This window comes from Bubalus bubalis, chromosome 3 (assembly GCF_019923935.1).
Source record: "Bubalus bubalis isolate 160015118507 breed Murrah chromosome 3, NDDB_SH_1, whole genome shotgun sequence".
Lineage (NCBI taxonomy): Eukaryota > Metazoa > Chordata > Mammalia > Artiodactyla > Bovidae > Bubalus > Bubalus bubalis.
In genome coordinates, this window is record NC_059159.1 from 33,471,834 (window position 1) to 33,498,126 (window position 26,293).

Consider the following 26,293-nt stretch of genomic DNA (forward strand, 5'->3'; position numbering starts at 1 on the left):
CACACTGAGTGAAGACACCCTGGCCCCAGGTTCAGAGAAAGGCATCTCAAACTTCCAGCTTTCTCCAGCTGGAGAATGGTTATGGATCCTGCTCATTTCTATATATACCTCACCCTTGGCAACAGCAAAAAAAACGTGAGGAAGGGAGCTGGCCCTCAGCTCATGGCATCGGTCATTCCCTTTCCAAATATAGAGCAGGAATGAGTGGTGGGGGGACAGGCTATAAAAGCCACAGCGGCAGCCCCCTGGCGCTGCTGTGGGTGGAGGAGTCTGAGCGCCCTGTGCAGCTCTCTTCTGTGTGTGGCTCGGAGGACCACACCTGGCTGTGGTGAGGTTAGTTAGAGGCGGAGCCGGGTCTCCACCTCCTGCATCCCACTTCCTCCTCCCTGAGCTCCCCTTGACTTTGTCCCTTGGGCAGGATCCCTCTGGATGCTCCACGGACCTCGGCCTGTCAGTGTGGTTCCCTCTCTGATCTGTGCAGAGGCTGTGGGGTCACTGCCCCCCGCCCCCACCCTCACCTTCCCCTGCCTGCGCTGTGTGCCTGGTGAGCAGGTGTCCATGATCTCAAGGCCTCAATGGCTTGTGTCAGTTTGCCAATTTGAGACTTCTCCCTGTTCACAGAAGTCAGAGGGGGCCCGATCCTAGCCTGGAACCACAGGCCTTTTCAACAGAGATGCTGTCCTTCCTGCCTCGTTCTGAAAGAGAGGCACTGCATGCAGACTGAGGAGGGTGCATTAGTGGGCTGGTGGGAGCCAGGTTTGGGGGCAGCTGGGGGCTTTGACTACCTTTATGAATCACTTGTAGGTCACATCCCATCTGCTCTTCCAGCCTGTCTCCCGGGTAAGACTCTTTTTAAGTTATTAGTCCTTTCCCCTTATTTGGTTAATTCAAGACCCGATTCAGAACTGAACTACACTGTCAGGTGTCCTGAGCTTTCTTTCTGCATATTTACCACAGGTCTGATTTCCCCGGCTGCTGTTGTCCGCTGCCGTCCTGTGGGTGTGACTCTCAGGTGAGGAAGCAGGTTGGGTTCCTTGGCTCAGAAGTCTCCAGGGTCCAGTTCCTCCCACTTCCAGTGGCCTGGGGGGCAAGAGCCTGTGGAGCTTAGACCAGGACAGGGTGGATTGGAGAGGACCTTAGACCAGGACAGGGCAGGCTGGGGAGAGGGTCTCGGCAGATGCTGAAGTCAGATGCCACCTCTGTTCTCAGAACAGAACCGAAGGAAGCAAAAGCCAGTTTCCTCGTGTGAAGAGGTGGCCACCTTGAATTGAAACAGTCCCCAAATTCCTTAGCTATTTGCCATTTAGCACACTCTCTTTGAAGAATGGTGTTTATTTCTAATGGTGTTTATTTTTAAATTTCCCCTTGGCAACACCTGGGCTTTTCAGAAAAGGAAACTCAGTCCCAAGAGCTGCCCCCTCCTTCGGGTTCCTTCACCCCTCTGAGCCCCGCCGGATGGGGGAGCTTGGGTGGCATCCACTCTGTGCCCTTTGCACAGAGTCGGCACAATACGTGTGCATTTGATTTTTCCCAGGGGATGGATGGGAAAAATCAGATGCTCCTGGCCCACCTTGGTGGGCTCCCACGGGGGCAGGGCTGGAGTCGGGGGTAGGGGGCTGACCTGGTGGGTTCATCCTCCAGCCAACACCATGAGTAGTGACACCGAAATGGAAGTGTTCGGCATTGCCGCTCCCTTCCTCCGGAAGTCAGAAAAGGAGAGGATCGAGGCCCAGAACCAGCCCTTTGATGCCAAAACCTACTGCTTCGTGGTTGACTCTAAGGAAGAGTATGCCAAGGGGAGAATCAAGAGCACCCAGGACGGGAAGGTCACAGTGGAAACCGAAGACAACAGGGTAAGCCCCATCCACTCCCTCTGCGAGCCACTGGCCCTCTGTCTGCCCCCCTGGCTGTGCAGTCTATGTGTCTGCCCCACACCTGGCCCTCTCCACGTGTGATACATCCCAGGTGTCCTCAGAGAAAGCAGAGTGAACACTGGCCTCAGGTTGCACGGTGGGAGAACCGCCTGCCTGAGGCTGGCCAAAGCAAGTCATGTTCCAGCGCTTTTGTTGAGGTTCATGTCACTCTAGGTCAGCGGGAACCAGCCGTGTGTGTCCCAGGGGTGTGGAGTTGGGAGTCCAACAAGAGGATGACCTGCTTCAGAGCACTGTCCTTTGGGAGCCTAGGTTTCCCCCTGATTCTTCTGGTGATATAGTATGTAAGGAAGTAAGGAAAGCGGGTCAGGGACCCTAGTGGACCACAAGCTTGACTGAAGTAGCAGTGTCCCCATATCATGAAGGCAATGGGCAGTGTAGCCCATTCCTTTCTGCCCAGGCTAGCATGGGGGTGCTGGGAGGAATTCTGGACATCCCAACTCTCTGGAATTTAGACCAGAAGAATCCAGAAATGTTCTAAGAAAGGTTCAAATAAAATGGGGGTGGGGATCCAAATGAGAGGAGTAAAGGAAATAGTATCATTGGGTTGGATGTGAAAGAAAACAGCATGGAAACCACCCATTGAAACCATCTTCCAAGCCCTGAAGCTCGAGGGCAGCTCTCGGTACATTTCAGATGACGGAGTGGGGAATGGCTTCCGAAGCTGCAGGGAGCACAGACTGTCCTGGTGGAGGACAGTCCAAGAGGTCCAGACCCCCTCACTGGAGAGCTGTGGCCTGGATGGTTTTAGTGAACCCCGGCTAGAAGGCAGGTTTCCTACCACTTGGCCCAGACGCAGGGGCGGGAAAACCATCATCTGCAATGGAGGTCTCAGACAGGAAGGGGGTGAGCAGAGGGTAGGAGAGTGGAAGGTGAGCTCCACGCCATGATGCCAGGTCCTCCAATGCCCCCGGCACTGGGCCGGGGGTCTGCTCCTCTAGAGGGGAGCATGAAGATGCCTGTCACCACCACTCTGATGGTGGTTCCTTCCAGCCTGGAGTTCTCTTGTCCCAGAAAGGGAGTGGGGTAGGGGGTTCCCTTTCACAGCTCAGACAGGTGGGGGTGAATGGGCGAGATGCAGGGTGGGGGCTGGGAACTGCTTTCAGGGAGCTCAGGATGACTCGGGCTGCCAGCCTGGAAGTCCATGCCACCGGCTTCCTCCTCTCTCTCCCTGCCTCGGGGACACCATCCACCTGCCGTGCCCTCTAAGTAGACAGCCAAGACCCATGAGCCGAGGGAGCCAGGTTTTGGCCCAGCCAGCATGACCCAGCTGAGGAGTTCCTGCTGGCTCCTGGGCCTGCGTCCTCCTCCCCGAATGCCCCCAAGACCCTCCTCTCCTTTCTGTCATCCTTCCCTCACTCAGACCACTGGAGATGGAAAAAACAAAAGCCCGAGTATCAGAACCGAACCCCATTCCATCTCCTCCACCATGAGCCGCCCCAGCCCCAACTCCCTCCCTGTCAGACGGGCCTTTCCTCCAGCACCCCCTCCTTCTGATCTGGGCATGGGAGACACACCTGTGCACAGAGAAGCCCAGGTGTGCACCCTACCCCTTCCCTTGCAGACACTGGTGGTGAAGCCAGAGGACGTGTACGCGATGAACCCCCCCAAGTTTGACCGGATCGAGGACATGGCCATGCTGACGCACCTGAACGAGCCGGCCGTGCTGTACAACCTCAAGGACCGCTACACCTCCTGGATGATCTACGTCAGTGCCCACATCTGCGGGCTCCCGGGGCCTTGGGTGGGGTGGGGGGGGTGGAGCTGCTCACGGGGAGATGGGCTTTAGAAGGGTTAGTGTTTGACGAGGCTGTTGGATGGCATCACCGACTCAATGGATGTGAGTTTGAGTAAACTCTGGGAGTTGGTGATGGACAGGGAGGCCTGGCGAGCTGCAGTCCATGGGGTCACTAAGAGTCGGACACAACTGAGTGACTGAACTGAACTGAGGCCATTGAACAAAAGAGGGAAAATGAAGAAAGGGGGACGAGAGTGATGGAGGATGAGAAAGTGAGAGATGAGTGGGGCCAGGAGGGGACCGGAGGAGGGGTGGGGCTGAGGCCGGGTCCTGGTGCTGCGGCTCAGCAGCTGTGGATGGTCACTGCACCCCTCAGGTCTCAGCTGCCTCATCCACAGAGAGAAATCATATCTTGCCTCCTTTACAAGTTTCTCGTAAAGAAAAGTGAAATAACAAAGGGGGAGGGTTTTACAGGCACACACCCTTGTGTACATAAATATGTATATTTTACGCCCCCACAGACCTACTCGGGCCTCTTCTGTGTCACCGTCAACCCCTACAAGTGGCTGCCGGTGTACAACCCCGAGGTGGTGGAGGGCTACCGGGGCAAGAAGCGCCAGGAGGCCCCGCCCCACATCTTCTCCATCTCTGACAACGCCTATCAGTTCATGCTCACAGGTAGGTCTCCAGGGAGGAAGCCTGGAGAGGCGGGCAGGGCTCAGGGAGGCTGCAGGTCTGGAATCCGCCGCCCCTCCAGTGTGCAGCCTCCACACAACTGGCTGGAGGTGCTTAAAAAAAAAAGAGGCCAGAGATTTTAGGGCCTTGCAGGCCTGGGTGAGAAGCTTGGATTTAACGCAAGCACGGGTTACCTCATGTGAAACTGACATTTTTGTGGGCCCAAAACAAAGACTGATCCTTTCATATGGTTCAACCTAATATGATGGGCAGCCAGTGGCTGGCTGTAAGCAGGGGCTTAACCTCTTTGATCTGTATTCTCCAGGAGGAGTCTCTTTGAGCTCCCATGTACGACAAAACAGAGTCATTGTGCAGTGAACTCTGACTGCTGGAGACATGGAGAACTGGGAAGCTCTTTTTATTTTTATTAAAAATTTTTGATCGAAATATAATTGATTTGCAATGTTGTGTTAACTTCTTGTTTACAGCAGAGTGATTCAGATATATATATATATATATATATATATTTTCAGATTTTTTCCCACTATGGCTTATTACTGGATATTGAATACAGTTCCCTGTGCTGTACAGTAGGACCTTATTTATTTTATATATAGTAGTTTGTATCTGGTAATCCCCAAATCCCAGTTTATTCCTCCCTCACCCCTTTCCCCTTCAGTAACCATAGGTTTGTTTTCTATGTGAGTCTGTTTCTAGTTTCTAACTAAGTTCAATCATATCATATAACCACATGTAAGTGATATACAGTATTTGCCTTTCTGTCTGAGTTACTTCAGTTAGTATGGTAATTTTTAGGTTCACTCATGTTGCTGCAAATGGCATTATTTCATTCCTTTTTATGGCCAAGTAATATTCCATTGTGTGTATGTACCACATCTTCTTAATCCACTCCTCTGTAGATGGATATTTAGGTTGAGAAAGTTCCTTTTATAATACCATCAACCCTATTTTATTTTTCCCTTTGGCAGATCGTGAAAACCAGTCTATTCTGATCACGTAAGTATCCAAGGTGTAGAGCGTTTTCACAGCCGTGGCTCTTTGTCCCCAGTGCAGAAGGGGAAGACGCCACTTGCTTTGTTCTTGTTAGTGAGAAAGTACAGAGAACAAAGTCTGTGATGCAAAGATGGATGGGGGACAGGCCAGAAGGTGTGTGAGGCCTCAGGAAGCTGGGGTTCCCCGTCCAGGGTGTTCAGTGGTGCCGGTCTCCCAGGGCCCTTGTCTCTCCGAATGGGCTCCTCTTTGTTGGGAATCTCACATCTGATGTGGCTCAGGAGGCTGTTTACACTCACAGGACTCTTTTTCTCCTCTTATCTCTTTCGATCTAGTGGAGAATCCGGGGCAGGAAAGACTGTGAACACCAAAAGGGTCATCCAGTACTTTGCAACAATTGCAGCGACTGGAGACCTCGCCAAGAAGAAGGACTCCAAGATGAGGGTAAGGAGAGGAGGCAGGCTGGCTCTGCTTCTACTGCCAACCCTTGTCTTAACTTCAGAGTTAGGAGGCATAGGGCATGTGTGGGGTGGGAGGTGCCCGTCTCCTCAGGGAAGGAGTGCTAGCAGGGTTGGAAATCGCACAGGACAGCTGGCTCTCCTAGACGATCCAGCGCAATGGTGATCTCATAGGACCAGATCCGGCGATTGCCAAGAAGACAAGCTCTAAAGCTCCGCTGAGAAAAGTCAATCCGACATACACCAGAGTCACACACACCACCCGGGGAGAACTGTCGCATCCACTTGCCTTTCAAAACGAATATATCCCAGCAGTATGGTGTGAACACAGGTGGCCTCACCACCTGGAGAATGGAGGGACTGAAGGGTTAAATGAGGTTTATGTCAAGATACCCAACCAGAGCCAAACGCGACATGGAGACAGGGCTCTGAGTGAGGTGCTGATGATGTGGTTGGGCCCTAGGTTGGAAAGCAGGGAGCAGGGGAGGGACCAGCTGGGGAGGAGGGGCATCGGAGCTCACCCTCACATGGGGCTCTTCCTGCCCTGACTTCCTGCTCCAGGGGACACTGGAAGACCAGATCATCAGCGCCAACCCGCTGCTGGAGGCCTTCGGGAACGCCAAGACCGTGAGGAACGACAACTCGTCCCGCTTTGTGAGTCTGTGCTGGGTCAAACTGGGGTGTCCTCCAAGGCCAGCAAGGAGGCACGATCCCTGCTTCCAGGAACCTGCAGTCCTGGGGGTAGATAATGAAAGGAGGAGGAAACAAGTCTACAAAACAGTCTGACAGTTCCCTAGTAGATGGGGCAGTAAAGGGGGCCGGGTCTCCTTTAGACAGGGCCAGCAGGGGAGCCCTCCTGGGGGGCTCTGGCCTGTGAACCCGAGATCCACAGGGTGAGGCGGGACACAGTTCAGAGGCAGGGAGGGGACTGGTGGAGTCAAGGGATCTCCAGGGGGTCTGAGTGGCTGGAGTAAGGCAGGCTCTGCGAGATGAGGTGGGGAAGTGAGGAGGGGCAGTGGGAAGGGACCTGGAGCCTGGGAGCATGCAGGCCAGGAGAAGGGTCTGGTTTCATTCCAGAAGTCAGGATCCTGTTAGAGGGAAGTGATATGGTTTGACTTGCATCTTGAACAGAATATGACTCTGCTGACTGGGGTGGCATGTGGATGCAGTGTGGAACAAGGGGATGGAGGAAGGCACAGCAAAGCAGGCAGAGAGGCGACAAGGACACTTAACTGCAAGTTCCTGGGGAAAAAGGCTCTGTTCCACTCCCCAGGTTGGTATGAACACCTGGAGTCAGGTTACCTGGTCTCCCTTCCCCGACAGGGCAAGTTCATCCGCATCCATTTTGGTACCACGGGGAAGCTGGCCTCTGCAGATATTGAAACATGTAAGTAGAGTCCTAGAATCAGATGTTTTGGGACATTGGGGCAACAGTTTGGAAGACACTCCTGTGTTTGTGTTCCTAGATCTGCTGGAAAAGTCAAGAGTGACCTTCCAGCTGAAGGCTGAGAGAAGCTACCACATCTTCTACCAGATTCTTTCCAATAAGAAGCCCGAGCTCATAGGTGAGGATGCCCCCAGAGGGGCTGGTCTGGGGCCTGTCAGCTCTTAGGTGAGTGGACTGAAGAGAGCTGTGCCTACTCGCAGAGGAAATTTGTTTTAGAAATAGTGTGTGGCTGTTTTGACAGTAATGTGCCAATTTGAGAAATGCAATCCAATGGACAGAAAAAGAATGAGGCACAATTGCCTTCAGCTCTGGTTCATGGAAACTGGCTCAACGACTTAGCGTTTAGTGGTCCTCTGATGCCCCCTTGTGGTCAGCCACAAAACCAATCTTCCACCAAACGCTGTGAGGCCCGCGCCAAGTCAGAGGAACCGCCAGCTGGTGGATGTCCACCCCGCTTTTCATTTGGCACCTAACAGGGGCTCTGTGCCCTTCTCTGCTCTCTGGCTATCTCTGCTCAGCATTCTGGGCCCAATCCTGGAAACAGGCTGCAGCTTTCAACAGATTTTGGAAAAGACAACGATTCTACCAAACCATCTGGGCTTTCCTCCAGTGGCTCTCTGTGTCCTGGCCCACACTCAGCCTGTTTTCCTGATTAATCTTTCCCAACCGACATGAATCTGTGCTGTCTGCACACAAAGCAAAAGGGTTTAAATGTTCTCTCTGGGGTTTGTACCCTGTGTGGCCTGGGTGGGTGCAGAGTCTTCCCTGGACTTTATATTCAGCCACAGCGTGAGTATGAGAGGCTGTTTAGCCCCAGGCGGGGGTGTTTCCTTTGCATCCATGTAACCCCCTCTAACTGGTCATCATTGCAGAGCTGCTGCTCATCACAACCAACCCTTATGACTACCCCTTCATCAGCCAGGGTGAGATCCTGGTGGCCAGCATTGACGACGCTGAGGAGCTGTTGGCCACGGATGTAAGTAGATCAGGGAGAAGGATGTGTGTGTGGCGGGGGCTCCTGCTCCATCACTGACGTCAGCCGGCTGATGTGCTCTCCTGCAACGCCAGAGCGCCATTGACATCCTGGGCTTCACCCCCGAGGAGAAGTCTGGGCTCTACAAGCTGACGGGCGCTGTGATGCACTACGGAAACATGAAGTTCAAGCAGAAGCAGCGGGAGGAGCAGGCAGAGCCGGACGGCACAGAAGGTACCCCATCACCCACTGGGGCGTGCGCTAGAGCTGGGGCCTCCCTTGAAAGTGATCAATCCTCCTCCCCCTGGAGAGATGAACCTCTGCGGGGCTCAGATGCTGACAGGTTACTGCCCTGTCTGCTGAGTCACTCGAGTGGTCCTGCTTCAGACACGGTGAGGAGTGACCAGGGTTTTGTGGAACCCAGTGCTGCCTTTTCACAAAGCCCATTATATTCTCTGAGTGACTTAGCGCCCACAGGTGAGTGGTTTAGAGACACGTAATGTAAACACACGGAGACGAGCTGAGCTGAACCTTGAAACATCTGGAGGATTTTCAGAGGGGTTCTCTGGCTTTGCCAGTTATCTGGGGTTTCCCTTGTAACTGGCCTTCTTTTCTGCCAGTGGCTGACAAGACAGCCTATCTGATGGGCCTGAATTCTTCAGACCTCCTGAAAGCTTTATGCTTCCCCAGAGTGAAAGTTGGGAATGAGTATGTTACCAAGGGCCAGACCGTCGATCAGGTAAGTGACTGCCAGGAGGCTGGGAAGGGATGCAGGCACCCGATGGCTACTGCCCACAGATGCAACACAGGTGCTGACCCCCCGACACAGGTGCACCACGCCGTGAATGCCCTCTCCAAATCCGTCTACGAGAAGTTGTTCCTGTGGATGGTTACCCGCATCAACCAGCAGCTGGACACCAAGCTGCCGAGACAGCACTTCATTGGTGTCCTGGACATTGCAGGCTTTGAGATCTTCGAGGTTTGTGTTCCCGATATTCAGGTGGCTTTGTGTGGGGGGCTGGTTCTCAGGATCACAGGCAAGATGTCTAGGAAGCCACTTGTCACCCCATATCACATCTGGGAGGAGCACTAGATGGAGAGTGGGTCAGGTAGAAGCATGTACACCCATTAGAGCATATTGTCAATGTCTACCAGCTGTAAGACTTGCAGGTGAATAAAAGATGAGCTTGTAGTTTGTAGATGATGACGAGAAGTATGTAAGTACGCAGAAGACCAACTATAGATAAGACAAACTGTGGTCAGGGTCCAGGAGAGGTCCAGGCCGTGGACTTAGGAGACGGAGAGGTATCTTCTAGCTTGAGTTCTGGATAAAACGTGATGTGAGCTGAGCCCAAGAATGTGACCACACCTGAAAGCCTAGCTGAGCTACTGGGAGCCCGAGACAAGGAGAAAGAAGAAGAAGAAAGAAGAAGGTTGGTGGGTCTTTGACTTTGAAATCAGTCTAACCTTCCATGTGTACATTATGTGTTTAATGTTAGTATAACAGCCTGGAGCAGCTATGCATCAACTTCACCAACGAGAAACTGCAACAGTTTTTCAACCACCACATGTTCGTGCTGGAGCAGGAGGAGTACAAGAAGGAAGGCATCGAGTGGACGTTCATTGACTTCGGGATGGACCTGGCCGCCTGCATCGAGCTCATCGAGAAGGTACCTGCCGTGTGTGCTTGGTAACCGCCCTCACAGGCCTAGTGCTTGTCACTGCCGCTCCACCCACTCACCCCATGTGCACTCTGCCTTGGTCCAGCCTATGGGCATCTTCTCCATCCTGGAAGAGGAGTGCATGTTCCCCAAGGCCACGGACACCTCCTTCAAGAACAAGCTGTATGACCAGCACCTGGGCAAGTCTGCCAACTTCCAGAAGCCCAAGGTGGTCAAGGGCAGAGCCGAGGCCCACTTCTCCCTGATCCACTACGCGGGCACCGTGGACTACAGTGTCTCGGGCTGGCTGGAGAAGAACAAGGACCCCCTGAACGAGACGGTGGTTGGGCTGTACCAGAAGTCCTCCAACAGGCTCCTGGCACACCTCTATGCCACCTTCACCACCGCGGACGGTAACAGACTCCCAGGCGGCCTCGAATCCACTCTTCTCCCCCAACTCAACCCACAAAGGAAACAGCTCTGGAGGCCCGCTAACACCACACACCATCTTTTCTTTCAGCTGACAGCGGAAAGAAGAAAGTTGCCAAGAAAAAGGGTTCTTCCTTCCAAACCGTCTCTGCCCTTTTCAGGGTAAGAAAGATAGAAGTTTATTTGCTTGTAATTGGCTTAAGTCATCTCAAAATGAGCAACGTAGAGATGCTGAACTTGGTTTATTCAAGAATAGTGATGTGGTCTTAATCTGCTTCCCGTCACTTAGGAGAGTGGTGGTATATGCAGATGAGTGCTAACAATTGGAGAACCAGAATTTAACCCCCATCTTGCATGCAACCGGCCGGGTTGCCTGGGAGGCGAGTCCTCAGCGTGAACTTTCTGACCTGCCTGAAGGACACAGGCAGTAGCGTCTCAGGCGCCCAGTGGAGCCGGACAGCTCCCCCGAGTTAACTCAGCAGGCATCCTGTACTTGGCTAGTCTCTGGCTCACTGTGAAGCAAAAGACTGTCACATCACTGCCTACACTTCTTGCCAAATGGACTATTGAAAGACCTTTTGAAAAGAATTAAATAAGACCTTTATTAGAATTCACAAGAAGTGTAAAATATCGTTTTTTGTTACACTGTATCTCTGTGTTTGTAAAAGCCTACAGTCTGCTCACTGTCAAATTGAATCTTTCTCTTTTAGGAAAACCTGAACAAGTTGATGTCAAATTTAAGAACAACACACCCTCACTTTGTGCGCTGTATAATTCCCAACGAGACCAAAACCCCAGGTAAGACGCCCGCTGGTCTGGAGGCGGCGCTCAGGTCGGGTTTTAGGAGAGTCTGTGCGAAGCTGACGTTGCTTCTCTTCTCAGGCGCCATGGAGCACAGCCTGGTCCTGCACCAGCTGCGCTGTAATGGGGTGCTGGAGGGCATCCGCATCTGCAGAAAGGGCTTCCCCAACAGGATCCTCTACGGGGACTTCAAACAGAGGTGCGTAGTAAGAGGGCTTCCCCAGCGGCTCAGCGGTCAAGAACCTGCCTGCCTGTGCTGGAGACCCGGGTTTGATCCCTGTGTCAGGAAGATCCCTTGGAGAAGGGCATGGCAACCCACTCCAGTATTCTTGCCTGGAGAATTCCATGCACAGAGGAGCCTGGCAGGCGGCAATCTGTGGTGTTGCAAAAAGTTGGACATGACTTAGCAACTGAACATGCATGTGTAATAGAAATGTTCCATTTGTTTCTTGAGGAGGTGTGTCAATGCTAGAATTTGAGAGGGAAAAACACTGAACAGCTGTGGACTCCATGTAAAATGATTTAACCACCATCTGGTCAAGGTACACATGCTTCTTTCTGCCACACTTTCTCAGGGCCTTCTCCAATACACCACATGGCAGAAAAGGATGTGGCAAAGAAGAGTCGGGAGGCCTAGATTGCAGGCCACTGTTTGGCCTGTGACCAAGGGTGGGTTTCCTTCCCTCTCAGGACCTCGGCCTTCTTGCCTCTTAGAAGAGAGGCCTGAGCTGGTTTCCAAAGTTCACGTCTTTGCTAATAGCCTACGACGTTTCTGTGTCCACACGGCAGATACCGAGTGCTTAATGCCAGTGCCATCCCCGAGGGGCAGTTCATCGATAGTAAGAAGGCGTGTGAAAAGCTGCTGGCATCCATTGACATCGACCACACTCAGTACAAGTTTGGACACACCAAGGTAGTGTGTCAGCTCCAACAGACACTGGCTTGTGGTCCCTGACAGACCCCTCCAGAAAACTGACCCAGGGCATCCGTCTCCCCTCAAGGTGTTCTTCAAGGCTGGCTTGCTGGGAACCCTGGAGGAAATGAGGGATGACCGCCTGGCCAAGCTGATCACCCGGACGCAGGCCGTGTGCAGAGGCTTCCTCATGCGTGTGGAATTCCAGAAGATGGTGCAGAGAAGGTCGAACGGGGTGTGTGCTCAGATCTGAGCTCTTTGGGAGAAGTGAGGAGTCTCTCTTAGAAATAACTGATGTTTTGTTTTCAGGGAGTCCATCTTCTGCATCCAATACAACATCCGAGCCTTCATGAACGTCAAGCACTGGCCCTGGATGAAACTCTTTTTCAAAATCAAGCCCCTTCTCAAGAGTGCAGAGACGGAGAAGGAGATGGCCACCATGAAGGAAGAGTTCCAGAAAACCAAGGATGAACTGGCCAAGTCAGAGGCAAAAAGGAAGGAACTGGAAGAAAAACTAGTGACTCTAGTACAAGAGAAGAATGACCTGCAGCTGCAAGTACAAGCTGTATGTGTCTAGGAATTTAAATCTTTTTCTCCTAGATTTGATTATCTGGGAAAACTGGATTTTGGGTGGGATTTTTGCTTTTTATTGGGTATGTTTCATAAAGGATTCCATTTATAACAAAATACTTTGTTATTGTTCAGTTGCTGAGTTGTGTCTGACTCTCTGCGACCCCATGGATTGCAACATGCCAGGCTCCTCTGTCCTTTACTATCTGCTGGAGTTTGTTCAAATTCACTCATTCAACAAAATACTGGAATGTCACAAACTTTACCTTTAAACCATTAAAGGAAATCATGAGTCTTTTTTTTTTTTTTTTAAGGAAAGTGAAAACCTGTTGGATGCAGAGGAAAGATGTGATCAGCTGATCAAAGCCAAGTTCCAGCTGGAGGCTAAGATCAAGGAAGTGACAGAGAGAGCTGAGGATGAGGAAGAGATGAATGCTGAGCTGACGGCCAAGAAGAGGAAACTGGAGGATGAATGTTCAGAACTGAAGAAAGACATAGATGACCTTGAGCTGACACTGGCCAAGGTTGAGAAGGAGAAACACGCCACAGAGAATAAGGTGCACCCTGGGTCTTTCCACTGCTATGCTCAGTACAAACCCAACTTGATATTTTCTTATAATTGCTTGTGGCATCTTCTTAGGTTAAGAACCTCACTGAAGAACTTGCCGGGTTGGATGAAACCATTGCAAAGTTAACCAGAGAAAAGAAGGCCCTCCAGGAGGCCCACCAGCAGACCCTGGATGACCTGCAGGCAGAAGAGGACAAAGTCAATTCTTTGAGCAAAATCAAGAGCAAACTGGAACAGCAGGTGGATGATGTGAGTGAAGGATGCCAATTGGGAGGCCTGGGTTGGGGCAGGAAGAGCCCCTGGGACACCCATGGTGCAAAGCATTTGTTCTTAAAAGGAGATGGTGCCTTTTGCAGCTGGAAAGCTCCCTGGAACAAGAAAAGAAGCTCCGTGTAGACCTGGAAAGGAACAAAAGGAAGCTGGAGGGAGACCTGAAGCTCGCACAGGAGTCCATCCTGGATCTGGAGAACGACAAGCAGCAGCTGGATGAGCGGCTCAAGAAGTGCGCCCTGACACCGCTGTGCTCGGGTTTCCAGTGCCCGGGGGTCTGGTCCTCACACGTTCTGCATTTCCCTTCACAGGAAAGATTTCGAGTACTGTCAACTGCAAAGCAAAGTGGAAGATGAGCAGACTCTGGGCCTGCAGTTTCAGAAGAAAATCAAAGAGCTACAGGTAGGGGGCGCTTGGGACTTTGCTTTCACACTCGGTCACACATGGTGAGCTGGCGTTGTCTGCTGTGCATTATCAGAGCAAGGGGCAGGACCGTGCCTCGTCTGTCCAGGCCGACAGTAGCAATGAACAGTTTTTCCACAATTTAAACAAAACACGTAATTGAAGTATTTCATATCAACCCGTAGTCAGAGTGGAGGATACTCATTATCAGCCACTGCAGGAAAGGCTCATATCAGGGGAAACTCGCAGTGTTGGTATTGCTCCAGGAGCAGCCCAAGACTTGGTTGGTCTAATGGGAGGGGAAACTAGCCTGTTCTTGACACTGGGAGTCAGGATTCTCCCGGGGATGGCCTGCCCGCACAGGCCCGCATCGAGGAGCTGGAAGAAGAGATCGAGGCCGAGAGGGCGACCCGCGCCAAGACGGAGAAGCAGCGCAGCGACTACGCCCGGGAGCTGGAGGAGCTGAGCGAGCGACTGGAGGAGGCGGGGGGCGTCACGTCCACCCAGATCGAGCTGAACAAGAAGCGGGAGGCCGAGTTCCTGAAGCTGCGCCGGGACCTGGAGGAGGCCACCCTGCAGCACGAGGCCATGGTGGCTGCTCTTCGCAAGAAGCATGCGGATAGCGTGGCCGAGCTGGGGGAGCAGATCGACAACCTGCAGAGGGTCAAGCAGAAGCTGGAGAAGGAGAAGAGCGAGTTCAAGCTGGAACTCGACGACCTGGGCAGCAACGTGGAGAGCGTGTCCAAATCTAAGGTTTGGGGGTGGGAGGCGGGGGGCTCCCACCATTGGCTCTCCACACCTGAGCACTGACTGAGCTCTCTCCCCTTCCTTACCCTGCAGGCAAATCTGGAGAAGATCTGCCGCACCCTGGAGGACCAGTTAAGCGAGGCCCGGGGCAAGAACGAGGAGATTCAGAGGAGCCTTAGCGAGCTGAGTACCCAGAAGTCCCGGCTGCAGACAGAGGCTGGTGAGCGCCGGGGAACGGGAGGGGCGGCGCCTCCCGGACACCCACCCCGGACAGCAGGTCAAAACCAAAGGCAGGATTTGTTTGGGGAGGACTTCTAGGGAAGCAGATTTTTGGGGGAGAGGCAATCAGAATAACCCACAAAAGGCCATTCAGAGTGCCCTGGAGGAGGTGAGCACTGAGAGTCCAGTAAGGAGAGAGGAGTGAGGAGGGGCTTGGAACACCCCCTGCTCCCCGAGCACCCTCGAGACCCTTTACAGCAACATCTCACCAAGGTGTGCACTCAGCTTCCTTGTCATGGACACGTGCCTTCACCCCCAGATCTCAGCACAGTGCCTTACACACAGCAGGAATGTGTGAGTGAATGAATAGACGGATGAAATAAAAATGTTTGCCTTCTGGACACAGGTGAGCTGAGTCGTCAGTTGGAGGAAAAGGAGAGCACAGTATCGCAGCTTTCCAGAAGCAAGCAAGCATTTACCCAGCAAATAGAAGAGCTCAAGAGGCAGTTAGAGGAAGAGAGCAAGGTACATAACTGAGGGAATGCTCCCTGATCTAACCTCTACGCACCACCTACAGAAACAAGACAACTTTATTCATAGGTGATGACAGCGGGAACACATCTGGACTGCATCATGCACACAGCCTGAAACATTCATGCATTGGGCCTCTCCTCTCTCCTGACTTCCGCAGGCCAAGAGCGCGCTGGCCCACGCCCTGCAGTCCGCCCGCCACGACTGTGACCTGCTGCGGGAACAGTACGAGGAGGAGCAGGAAGCCAAGGCTGAGCTGCAGAGGGCGCTGTCCAAGGCCAACAGCGAGGTGGCCCAGTGGAGGACCAAGTACGAGACGGACGCCATCCAGCGCACAGAGGAACTGGAGGAGGCCAAGTACGCAACTCTGTCTTCAGAAGAACTAGCACTTCTAAATGATCAAATGACAGAGGGCACTGACATTAGCACTGCTCGAGAGTGAATATTACCGTCTTTTAAGGCAGTTCTGTGCCAGCAGAGGACTTGTGTGAGCACATTTCATTGAGACAAATGACTGTGATCTTGGTTAGAGGCAGGCAGGCTACTAATCACTGATTTTTAGCAGACAGGAGGTTCTCCTGGGCTTATGAAAGGAAAGCTGTTTGAATCACATAGGTTAGTGATTCCAGTTAGATGAATAGTGATGTTCAAGAAGGACTGAAGCTTAAACAGCATCTGCTTCTCATTTGTTTTAAGGAAGAAGCTGGCTCAGCGCCTCCAGGATTCCGAGGAGCAGGTGGAGGCGGTGAACGCGAAGTGCGCGTCCCTGGAGAAGACCAAGCAGAGGCTGCAAGCGGAGGTGGAGGACCTGATGGTCGATGTGGACAGAGCCAACTCCCTGGCTGCCGCCCTGGACAAGAAGCAGAGGAATTTTGACAAGGTGCGGGGTGGGCACAGGAGGTGGGGACCCAGTCCTGACTGCCCCAGGAGCAGTGAGACCTGGGGCGAGCCCCCTAAACCAAAGGGGAGTGGGATGCAGGTGGGGGTCCCCTTCAAACACTTCAGTGGAGACAGGCTACCTCCTCCAGTGTCATCCAGTGTCGTCCAGCCCCAAGCATTCTTGGTCCCCAACATGGCTGGTCTGTCTGGGTGGCTGATGTGGAAATCTAATTCGGGTCCTAGTGGGAGGGTTTCTGGCAAATATGACAAGTATGGTTGATTTGAACTGAGGTTTTAATGAAATATTTAGAAGTGCAGGGCCATTTTCGTAGTAGGAAAAGGGAAGTAGGCCCAGCTAATTCCTTCCCAAAGGGTCCACTTGCTTTTTGGAGATGGCAGTTGTTACTGACCAGTGACTGATCTTGAATTGATTTATGGAATGAAATCTTGGTTAGTTAACAGTCAGGAACAAGCAACACAGCCAAGGGGACCCCGATTCTCAGAGTGTTCACACTCATGGGGGTCCTGAGATAGAAGCTGGAGGTGAGGGGTCATGGACAGAGGTGCCTTTCTCCCTGGCACTGCAGGTGCTCGCCGAGTGGAAAACCAAGTGTGAGGAGAGCCAGGCGGAGCTGGAGGCATCTCTGAAGGAGTCCCGCTCCTTGAGCACCGAGCTCTTCAAACTGAAAAATGCCTACGAAGAAGCCTTAGATCAACTTGAAACTGTGAAACGAGAAAATAAGAATTTGGAGCGTAAGCAGTTTGTCTAAAATCCCCCTTCACACTATCGCCAGAGTGTGAGGCTGCAAGAGTGTGACTTCAGGACCCAACCTCATCTGCGTGTCTGTTACCACACCCGAGGGCTTGTCTGAGCCTCTCTGTTTCCAGTATCTTATCTCCAGCAAGCAGCCTCCTTAGAGCTTGATAAACTAGTTAAGAGCATCCGGCTAGTGCTTACTCTGCGTGAAAACCTGTGTGGAAGTTCAAGAGCAATCAAACTTCTCTCTTTGCAGAGGAGATAGCAGATCTCACGGAACAAATTGCTGAAAGTGGTAAAACCATCCACGAACTGGAGAAATCAAGGAAACAGATTGAGCTGGAAAAGGCTGATATCCAGCTGGCTCTGGAGGAAGCAGAGGTGAGCAGAATGCCAGAGAGGCAGTAAGGGAGCAGACGCTGTGACGGTGGGGCTCCAGCCTGGCGCCACTCGGGGTCTCAGAGTCACAGTCCTCATGTTGGTTCTTTTCCTAGCAAACTACGTGGACGAATACCTGTGAATACCTGCGAATAATCTTGAAATTACTGGAGAAAATCACTATGTTAAAATAGATCTAAAATGAGATTTTACAAAAGGCTGAGATGAATTTAAAATATCTATACAGTCTCTTAAGTGCCTAAGAAATATTGTTTCATAGTATAATAAAAACAAACTGCAGTGAAATATTTTATTTCTGCACTGAAGGTAAGTTAGGGATTTTTTTAAAAAAGAGTTTTGAATATTGTTGAGTTAGTTACAAATATTCCATTGGAGTTTTCTTACCCCAGAGAGGAATGTAGCAGACTCTGTCCCATGACTGGTACCATTTCTGTTTTGTTTTTGTTCTTCAAAGGCCGCCCTTGAACACGAAGAGGCCAAGATCCTCCGAATCCAGCTGGAACTGACACAAGTGAAATCAGAAATCGATAGAAAGATGGCTGAAAAAGATGAAGAGATCGAACAGCTGAAGAGGAACTACCAGAGAACAGTAGAGACGATGCAGAGTGCCCTGGACGCCGAGGTGCGGAGCCGGAATGAAGCCATCAGGATCAAGAAGAAGATGGAGGGGGACCTGAATGAAATCGAGATCCAGCTGAGCCATGCCAACCGCCAGGCCGCGGAGACTGTCAGACACCTCCGGAGTATCCAGGGGCAGCTGAAGGTGTGTGGGCTCCCTGGTGGGGAACCTCTCCATCCTCAGACACGCACAGCTATGGGCTGGCCTCAGCATCCTCTGGACTCAACTTCAAGCAGACGCTTCCATTACTGTCTGGCCAGGATACCCAGCTCCACCTGGATGATGCTCTCCGGGGCCAGGAGGACCTGAAGGAGCAGCTGGCCATCGTGGAGCGCAGAGCCAACCTGCTGCAGGCCGAGGTGGAGGAGCTGCGGGCCACCCTGGAGCAGACGGAGAGGAGCAGGAAGATCGCAGAGCAGGAGCTCCTGGATGCCAGTGAGCGCGTCCAGCTCCTGCACACCCAGGTGAGCGGAGGGGAGGCGGGGCAGGGTCCTGGCCTTGGACGTGCCACGTGGTAACCCTGCTCCTCCCGCCCTAGAACACCAGCCTCATCCACACCAAGAAGAAGCTGGAGACGGACCTCACGCAGCTCCAGAGTGAGGTTGAGGATGCCAGCCGGGATGCGAGGAACGCTGAAGAGAAAGCGAAGAAGGCCATCACCGACGTGAGGCCCCTCCCACCCTCTCCAGCCCTGAGCTGGTTCCCATCAGAAGGGGCGGGGCCTCCCCAGGGCACATGTGGGGTGAGCTCTGCTCTAGAAGCACTCCCCCGACCCCCAGAACTCAGCGTGTGCCCTCCCACACATTAATGGCGGGGGGGGGGGGGAGCATGAAAAATAACAGGAGTGTGGATGAAAAAGACCGGAATTCTGTTCATGTCTTGTGCCCTGGGAGAGGTATGCTCTTCTTCCCTTCTATGTATGACTGATTCCAAATATGAAAACGAGACAACACCACCCCCCGCAAAATTGTTTGGACCGTACCTAACGTCACCTCACAGAAAGCCCGCTTCCCTCCCCAGCACCCACCTTGCTGCTCCAGAGGCCGGTCCCTGGACGCGCGAGTCCCACAGCGCCACCTGCTGCTGGTGGGGAGCACTACCCCGCGATTATCCCCGCCCTGCACCGTCCGCACCTCCAGTTCCCTTAGCCTCCCGACCCCACACCCGTGATGCTGGGTTATAGACTCAGAGTCCTATAACTCACGGGTTGATAATGAAAGAAGGGATTTCCTTGGGGTGGGCAGGTCCTAAAGGGGCCAGTTTAAGAAAGGGAAGAAACTACTTCCCATCCAGCCCTTGGAGGTCTCACTGTCTGGCTTACATGCCTGGCGCAGCTCTTCCCAGAGTCCATGGTGGCGTGGTGGGCTCAGGCATCATGTCACCTGTGTCCTTTGTCAGCAGCATGGCTCTAGTCCTCCGGGTCCCCAGATTTTGACAGTTCCAAGCACCTGATCTTTGTTAACATCTCAGTGGGATGATGTGCTTTTCAGGCGGCCATGATGGCCGAGGAGCTGAAGAAGGAGCAGGACACCAGCGCCCACCTGGAGCGGATGAAGAAGAACCTGGAGCAGACGGTGAAGGACCTGCAGCACCGCCTGGACGAGGCTGAGCAGCTGGCCCTGAAGGGTGGGAAGAAGCAGATCCAGAAGCTGGAGACGCGGGTACTTGGGGGAGGGACCCCAGCATAATAAGCGGAGCTTTCCAGCCTGCCCTGGTCATGCGCCAGCCCGACTAACTTCCCAAGTGCGCCCCCAGATCCGAGAGCTGGAGTCCGAGCTTGAGGGGGAGCAGAAGAAGAACACTGAGTCTGTCAAGGGCCTGAGGAAGTATGAGCGGCGGGTCAAGGAGTTAACTTACCAGGCAAGTGGAAGGAAACCCCAGGGACATTTCCTCTGTAACGCAGAACCTCACCCTGGGTCCTCTCCAGAAAACAGGAAGAAACTCTTTAGCCCAGGCACTGGGACCCTGTGCGTCCCGGTCCCCTCCTGGCAACCTGCCATCCCATGTTCTCTCTTGAAGAGTGAAGAGGACAGGAAGAATGTGCTGAGATTACAGGATCTGGTGGACAAACTTCAAATGAAGGTCAAGTCCTACAAGAGGCAGGCGGAGGAGGCTGTAAGTCAGCGAGATCCCAGGGCGACACCCGCCCTGCTTCCCCGGGAGCTCCAGAGAGGCGCTCACTGCTCATATCCACTTGCCTCTCTTTTAGGATGAACAAGCCAACGCTCATCTCACCAAGTTCCGAAAAGCTCAGCATGAGCTGGAGGAGGCTGAAGAACGGGCCGATATTGCCGAATCTCAAGTCAATAAGCTGCGAGCAAAGACCCGAGACTTCACCTCCAGCCGGGTAGGTGGTCCTGAGGCACTGGGTGGGGAGGGCGAGGAGGGGAGGTGTGGCTCCCGGGGAGGAAGCCCCCCGAGATGGAGACATTTTTGAGATGGACGGGACCCTGGAGCACCATCGACTTTAGAACTGGTCCGTCTGGGATTTGCTTAGAGCCACACAGCTGAGAAGAGCCCGGCTAAACCCAGGTCTGTGAGTCCCAGTAAAACACTGTCCTGAAGAGCAGGGAGCGGTCCCTCCGTGGGAAGGGAGCTCTCGGGCGCCCTCTGCCGCCGGCCTCCGTCACCGCACTCATGGCGTGTAGGTCCCTAAGTGGAAGTCGCTCAGTCTTGTCTGACTCTTTGTGACCCCGTGGACTGTAGCCCACCAGGTTCCTCTGTCCATGGGATTCTCCAGGCAAGAATACTGGAGTGGGTAGCCATTCCCTTCTCCAGGGGCTCTTCCCAACTCAGGGATCGAACCCAGGTCTCCTGCATTGCAGGTGGATTCTTTACCACCTGAGACACTAGGGAAGACCACCCCTGGGCTGTTCGGAGGACCAGGCTCTCAGGCCTGGGGTGACTGCCACCACGTAGATAGTCGTGTATCCATTTGCCTGTGATCCAAGGAGTACCCCGTGTCTTCTGAGACAGACAAGCATGCACCCTGGATGCTTGCGGGGAGGGGGAGCAGCAGGAAGTGAGGCTCTGCTGACAGAACTAGAACTAGAAATGCCCATTTTCTCCCCAGATGGTGGTCCACGAGAGTGAAGAGTGAGCTCCCCTCCTCTGCAACAGGACAGAAAATATGCAAAATGTGTATTTTCATGGTTCCTGACTCTGATACTTTCCATGTGACTGCTTTTCACATGCAATAAACTTTGTTTTCAGTTTGGGGATGTTTCATTGTATTTGTTTTCTCTTCCCAGTGTGGAAATGGTTCACTGGTCATATTTATGCCCAATGTGGAAATCTCAGCAGATGGCTTGATAAAGCGATTCTGCATATTTTCTGGGGTGTGTATGTGAGGACAGGGAGAGATTGCTTTTGGTTTACATTTGAGATTAGGTTAACCACTGCTCTGGCAGGAGAAGGGGGAGTTTGTCCAAAGAGTCATCTCCCAGTACAACATGAGGGAAGCACGAAGGCTTGGTTCAGGAAAGCCCTGTCTCAAGTTGAACTGGGTTATAAGGCAGGGGCTCGAGTCCCGATACACCCTCTCAGGGAACTGCCCTGTAGTACGGGAAAAGTTTGTTAGGCAGCACTCCACATGAGCGCTGCACTAACTACTGGAAACACACAAATCAGTGAAATAGCGCCAGTTCCCCTGGAGCTCAGGGGACATCTACCACTGAGTTCTTGGCTCAGTCTACATGGTTTCAAAGCCGCACAGCAGAAAATCCCACCCCTACCCAGGGTAAGCCTGTCTTTACGAGAAAATACAGTAGGCGACCTGCTACAGAAACAGAATCGTCAAACTTGGAATTATTTGTTCGTCATTATCAGAAATATTGTCAAGTGCCCTCCTTTATCTGATTCTGGGGGATTAGATGACCCAGACTTACTCAGGAGGAGTTAAAGCACCAGGAGAGCTCAGCGCCTTCTGGGATTTGTCATCCACAGAAAGGGGGCCACTGAGCCTGTCAGTGATTTCAGATCGCCTTACCTCAAAGACCACGTCTCTCTCTCGTGCTTTCCTCCTTTCTGGCAACGCTGTGACTAGAACACGTGGTGTCCTCCTGGGGGGGTCTGTTGTTGAAAGGAATCCCAGCAGTGAGACCAAGGCTGGGCCAAAGGTTGCGTCTGCCCAGAGCCTCTCTGCGGCACACCGACGGCTATAGGCCACCTTCCGGGGAAAGCGGGGGATGGAAAAAGCAGACAAAGCTTGTTACAGAAGGTGTTCATACTGGTAGATGAAGAAGGAATGAAAGGTCTGGCACGTCACCATTTTTATACAAATTATGAACCCCTGACGAATTATGGCTACTAGTATCACAAAAATAAGACAACAAGACATGGCATGCCTGCAGAAAGAAGTATATACATCACTGCCCAGGAAAAAGTCCCAGCCAGCAATCACACCAGGGTCTGATCCAGACCCTAATTGTATCCACCAACTTACAGGAAAGCAGAAACAGACCCAAGATAGAACCAGTAAACTCCAGGATACGGGGAACGCAACTGAACACAACATCTAGTTTTTTCAATAAATGAATCACAAGGGAAAAAATCCGTGAAAGAAATGGAAGGAGGAATTCTAGATTAAAAGAGACTCAGCCCTATCCACCAACTGCTTGGCTTGACCTTGTTAGGATACACATGTATATCCCATCGGGTAAAATGTGAATACTGACTAGATATTTGATGATGATATGGGATTATTGTTCATTTTCAAGGTGATACTATGATAATGTTTTCTAAAATAGTCCTTATCTTTTAAAAATACATAATAAAATACAGATAAGAAAGGAAGAAAGAAAAAAGAGGCAGGCAGGCAAGCAAGACCACCTCTGAAGTGAACTCATTTTATAGAATTTTAAGCAAAGAATTGATGAGAGAGATACCTGATGCATTTTATGTAGACCAGGGCCATAAAGCTGAAAACCCCTGAGGCTGTAGGACCTGCCATGCCCACACACTGACAAAGTGCAACATTTCACACGAAGAAGGTGAGCAGGTGGGTTCTGGAAGGAATCCGTAACTTTCCAGTTAGGCTCTGATTTGGTGAGGGACATTACTTTGCCAACAAAGGCCCGTATAGTCAAAGCTGTGGTTTTTCCAGTAGTCATGTATGGATGTGAGAGTTGGACCATAAAGAAAGCTGAGCCCGTGTATACCTGTGGCAGATTCATGTTGATCTATGACAAAACCAATACAATATTGTAAAGTAATTAACCTCCAATTAAAATAAATAAATTTATTTTTAAAAATAAATAAAATTAAATTTAAAAATCAATTGGAAAGAAAGCTGAGCCCCGAAGAATTGATGCTTTTTAACCATGGTGTTGGAGAAGACTCTTCAGAGTCCCTTGGACTGCAAGGAGATACAACCAGTCAATCGTAAAGGAAATCAGTCTTGAATATTCATTGGAAGGACTGATGCTGAAGCTGAAGCTCCAATACATTGGCCACTTGATGCAAAGAGCCAACTCATTAGAAAAGACCCTGATGTTGGTAAAGATTGAAGGCAGGAGGAGAAGGGGATGACAGAAGAAGAAATGGTTGGATGGCATCACTGACTCAATGGACATGAGTTTGAGCAAACTCTGGGAGATGATGAAGGATGGGGAAGCCTGGTGTGCTGCAGCCCATGGGGTCACAAAGAGTCGGACACGACTGAGCAACGAACAACAACAAAATGGTAACATTCATTTTCTGTTAATATTGTGATCAACTGTGCCAGTGTTCATTTATTCCACAAAGCAAAGGATGCCCATGACTATAGAAAATATAAGCCCTATTACTGCTGAGAGAAAGGAAAGCATGAACCTCATTCCAAATAAGCCCCAGCCGTGCCCCAAGTGGGAGCAGGGGGAGTCAAGTCTGGGAGCAGAGAGGGGGCCGGTGGACTCGAGCCTGTCCCCTGAACTCCGTCCCGGGTTGACCCAGTGAGGACAAATCGAGGCTGTCGGCTCTGCTTCACAGAGGAAGAAACGGAACCACAGGGTAATGAGCTCAAGGTCACACTGGCCTCTAGAACTGGGATTCTCCCTAGTGCCCAAACTCCCCTGCACTACAAAACACCTCTCCCTGAGCAGCTGGGAAACAGACGTGACAAGGACCTCGAGGCGGCAGGCTTGGGGGTGAGAGTCCGTTAGAGCTGGACAGATAAACGCACGGCACACATGTTTTTTTCCTTTTGACTGTTACCATTTCTGTTAAGTTCCTCCAGGCCTCCACTCTGACCCTTCTTGTCCCATCAGCCCGGCCCACTCTGTCTTAACAGAGTCTCCCCTCAGACAGGCCAAGTCACTAGGAACTCGGTGACCTTTAGCTCATCTGCAATATCGCCTGGTCCTTTTGCATGTGAGCCCCAAAACAGAGTGGCAAAAAAGGGTGAGGGTCCCCCCTTCAGGCTAAGTTCTCTGGGTGGAATCCCACCACCTTCAGATTAAGAGCCATTTCAAGTTACTTTTCCTTTTTATAGATAGCCTCACCTTTTATTATTTTTTTCCTGGTACTTGAACATAGAATTTATTAATTCTCCCCCTGTAATTCTTACACTATCCAGAAAACTTTCTGAAGTCTTTACTGAGCCAAATCTCTTGGCAGTAGATTTCTATTTTTTATTACCTTTTATAATTTTTTAATTACACAAGAAATACATGATCAACACAGGATTTAAAAAATACATCTGTCAGCTCTAAAGGGACTGTGGGCTAGGATGGCAGACTGCTTTATTTGGAAGTGAGGAGATCCTGATTTATGATGGTCAGGGGGCCCCCTTCCTCACAACGTGTAAGGGACTCGGCTTCTAATAAGAGCCACATGTCCTCATGGCAGGGGTGGGAGGGGAAGGGGGACAATTGGCAGCACTCTGCAGCCTCCTCTTCCTCCTGCTGGAGAAGGCCACCTCCCCCCGCCACCCTTTCTCCACGCCTGGTCCCCGCGACAGCTGAAAGCTTTAATAAAGCAAAGTGTGCCTGGGAATGTGGGCTGAGGAAGCCTCCCAGAAGGTGGAGGTCTATTTCTACCCCTCCCAATAATCCCACTGCTAAAAACAGCTGAGGCTGAGCCATCCCGAGGCTGCTTGCTGGGGCCCAGCCATGGTCCGGTTACCCTGAGCAAGGCCTAGACGTTCTGGAGGCCCTCAAGCCCACAGTGCAGCAGCCAGGACCCAGGATGGTACCGATTATTTTTAGCTAAGATGTGTCATGCTTTCCATGGCAGTGAGGAGCAAGAAGCCTGGGCATCTGGGGGCCTTCTCCATGTTTTATCAAACAAGAGGTGGTCCTCAGAGCCCCAAGGAGGAGCAGGGGAGCAGGTGCTAGACACCCTCAGGCTGCCTTCATCAAGACCCCTGACGCCAGCCTGCAGAGAGAAGGGGCAGCTCAGGTAAAGAAAATGGACCATTGTCATCAGGAGAGGGTTACCCAGTGACCCATAGATACCGAGTAAATGAGTCGGAGCCTCAAGAACAGTCAAGGAAATAGGAGTCCTCAAAGGCGATGGGAAACAAAGCAAACCACAGAGGTAGCAGGGAGCCGAGGACGGTGACAGGGTGACATGTTTCACAGTCAGAAACCAACAGAGAGGCAGTCCCTTTAGCGGTCAGCACAGTGCTCTGCACGCAGCAGGCGCTCCACGCGCGGCTGAACTCAACTCCTGGTAAGAGGGGGAAACGGGGGGACTCAGTGTACCCTTGGGGAGAACTGGTTCTTCTGACTTTCTGCCTCTCCTATCACTAGTAAAGACATAATAATAACCCAGAAGCTGTTCTTTACAAATCTGTCAACAATCCTAACCATGCACATGACTTTCTTGGCTTCCCAAAACAGCGGGTGTGGGCACGGCTGTTTGCAGTTCACACTGGCTCAGAAACCTGGGCAGAGAGTCAAGCATCGGCGAGGAGGCCCTGGAAGGGGGTGTGGGGGGGGGGCGAGGTGTGAAGACCGCCCGGGGCAGAGGCGGCACCTCCCCAGCCTCCAACGCTGCTGCCACCTCAGACCTGAGGTCTCACACTGACTCATCCACCTATGTTCACCCACTGCCTACTCCATGCCCAGGAACAGGAAACGGGCAGACAGAAGTCTCCAAGAAAGCCAGATCAGGACCATGTAGAGAGAGACCCCTTGCTCTGAGCTCCCGGGGCCGAGTGGGGAGGGCCAGCCGGTGGAGGGACAAACATTCCCAAATATGGCGCAGCCTCAGCTCGGGGCAGGATTAGCAGCCGTGGCAGCTGTGCCTATTTTGGGCCTGGGGTCTCTGTCCCCTGGGCAACAGGTGCAGAGACTGGGAGCAAGGCATTTACAG

The 26,293-nt window shown here is 52.1% G+C and overlaps 1 protein-coding gene across 2 annotated transcripts; it reads left to right on the top strand.

Moving 5' to 3' along the window:
* The first annotated feature begins 210 nt into the window (after positions 1-210).
* LOC102404507 (myosin-3) lies at positions 211-21,215 on the top strand. 2 transcript variants are annotated; one of them, XM_044939271.2, is made up of 42 exons: positions 211-333; positions 805-840; positions 958-1,012; positions 1,642-1,853; positions 3,496-3,639; positions 4,191-4,347; positions 5,334-5,361; positions 5,691-5,799; positions 6,375-6,467; positions 7,137-7,200; positions 7,280-7,378; positions 8,133-8,236; positions 8,329-8,467; positions 8,854-8,972; positions 9,063-9,212; positions 9,733-9,903; positions 10,001-10,307; positions 10,415-10,485; positions 11,034-11,121; positions 11,206-11,323; positions 11,914-12,037; positions 12,126-12,262; positions 12,347-12,602; positions 12,922-13,164; positions 13,248-13,424; positions 13,532-13,677; positions 13,757-13,847; positions 14,211-14,600; positions 14,688-14,814; positions 15,220-15,338; positions 15,505-15,701; positions 16,041-16,224; positions 16,811-16,976; positions 17,237-17,361; positions 17,834-18,142; positions 18,259-18,462; positions 18,537-18,662; positions 19,489-19,659; positions 19,754-19,858; positions 20,018-20,113; positions 20,208-20,345; positions 21,072-21,215. In XM_044939271.2, exons 4-42 carry the CDS (start codon positions 1,650-1,652, stop codon positions 21,096-21,098), a joined length of 5,823 nt encoding a protein of 1,940 aa, XP_044795206.2. In that variant the 5' UTR covers positions 211-333; positions 805-840; positions 958-1,012; positions 1,642-1,649; the 3' UTR covers positions 21,099-21,215. The 2 variants fall into 2 exon arrangements, with proteins under 2 accessions (XP_044795206.2, XP_044795207.2); XM_044939272.2 differs by having other exon boundaries at positions 246-333; positions 829-840.
* The last annotated feature ends 5,078 nt before the right edge of the window (positions 21,216-26,293 follow it).

Excerpts from the sequence above, each read along its gene's own strand:
- LOC102404507 (XM_044939271.2), top strand. The coding sequence starts at position 1,650 with ATGAGTAGTGACACCGAAATGGAAGTGTTCGGCATTGCCGCTCCCTTC. Across the intron at positions 11,122-11,205 it reads CAACGAGACCAAAACCCCAG|GCGCCATGGAGCACAGCCTG; the intron begins GTAAGACGCCCG and ends TTCTCTTCTCAG. Across the intron at positions 12,263-12,346 it reads CAGAAGATGGTGCAGAGAAG|GGAGTCCATCTTCTGCATCC; the intron begins GTCGAACGGGGT and ends TTTTGTTTTCAG.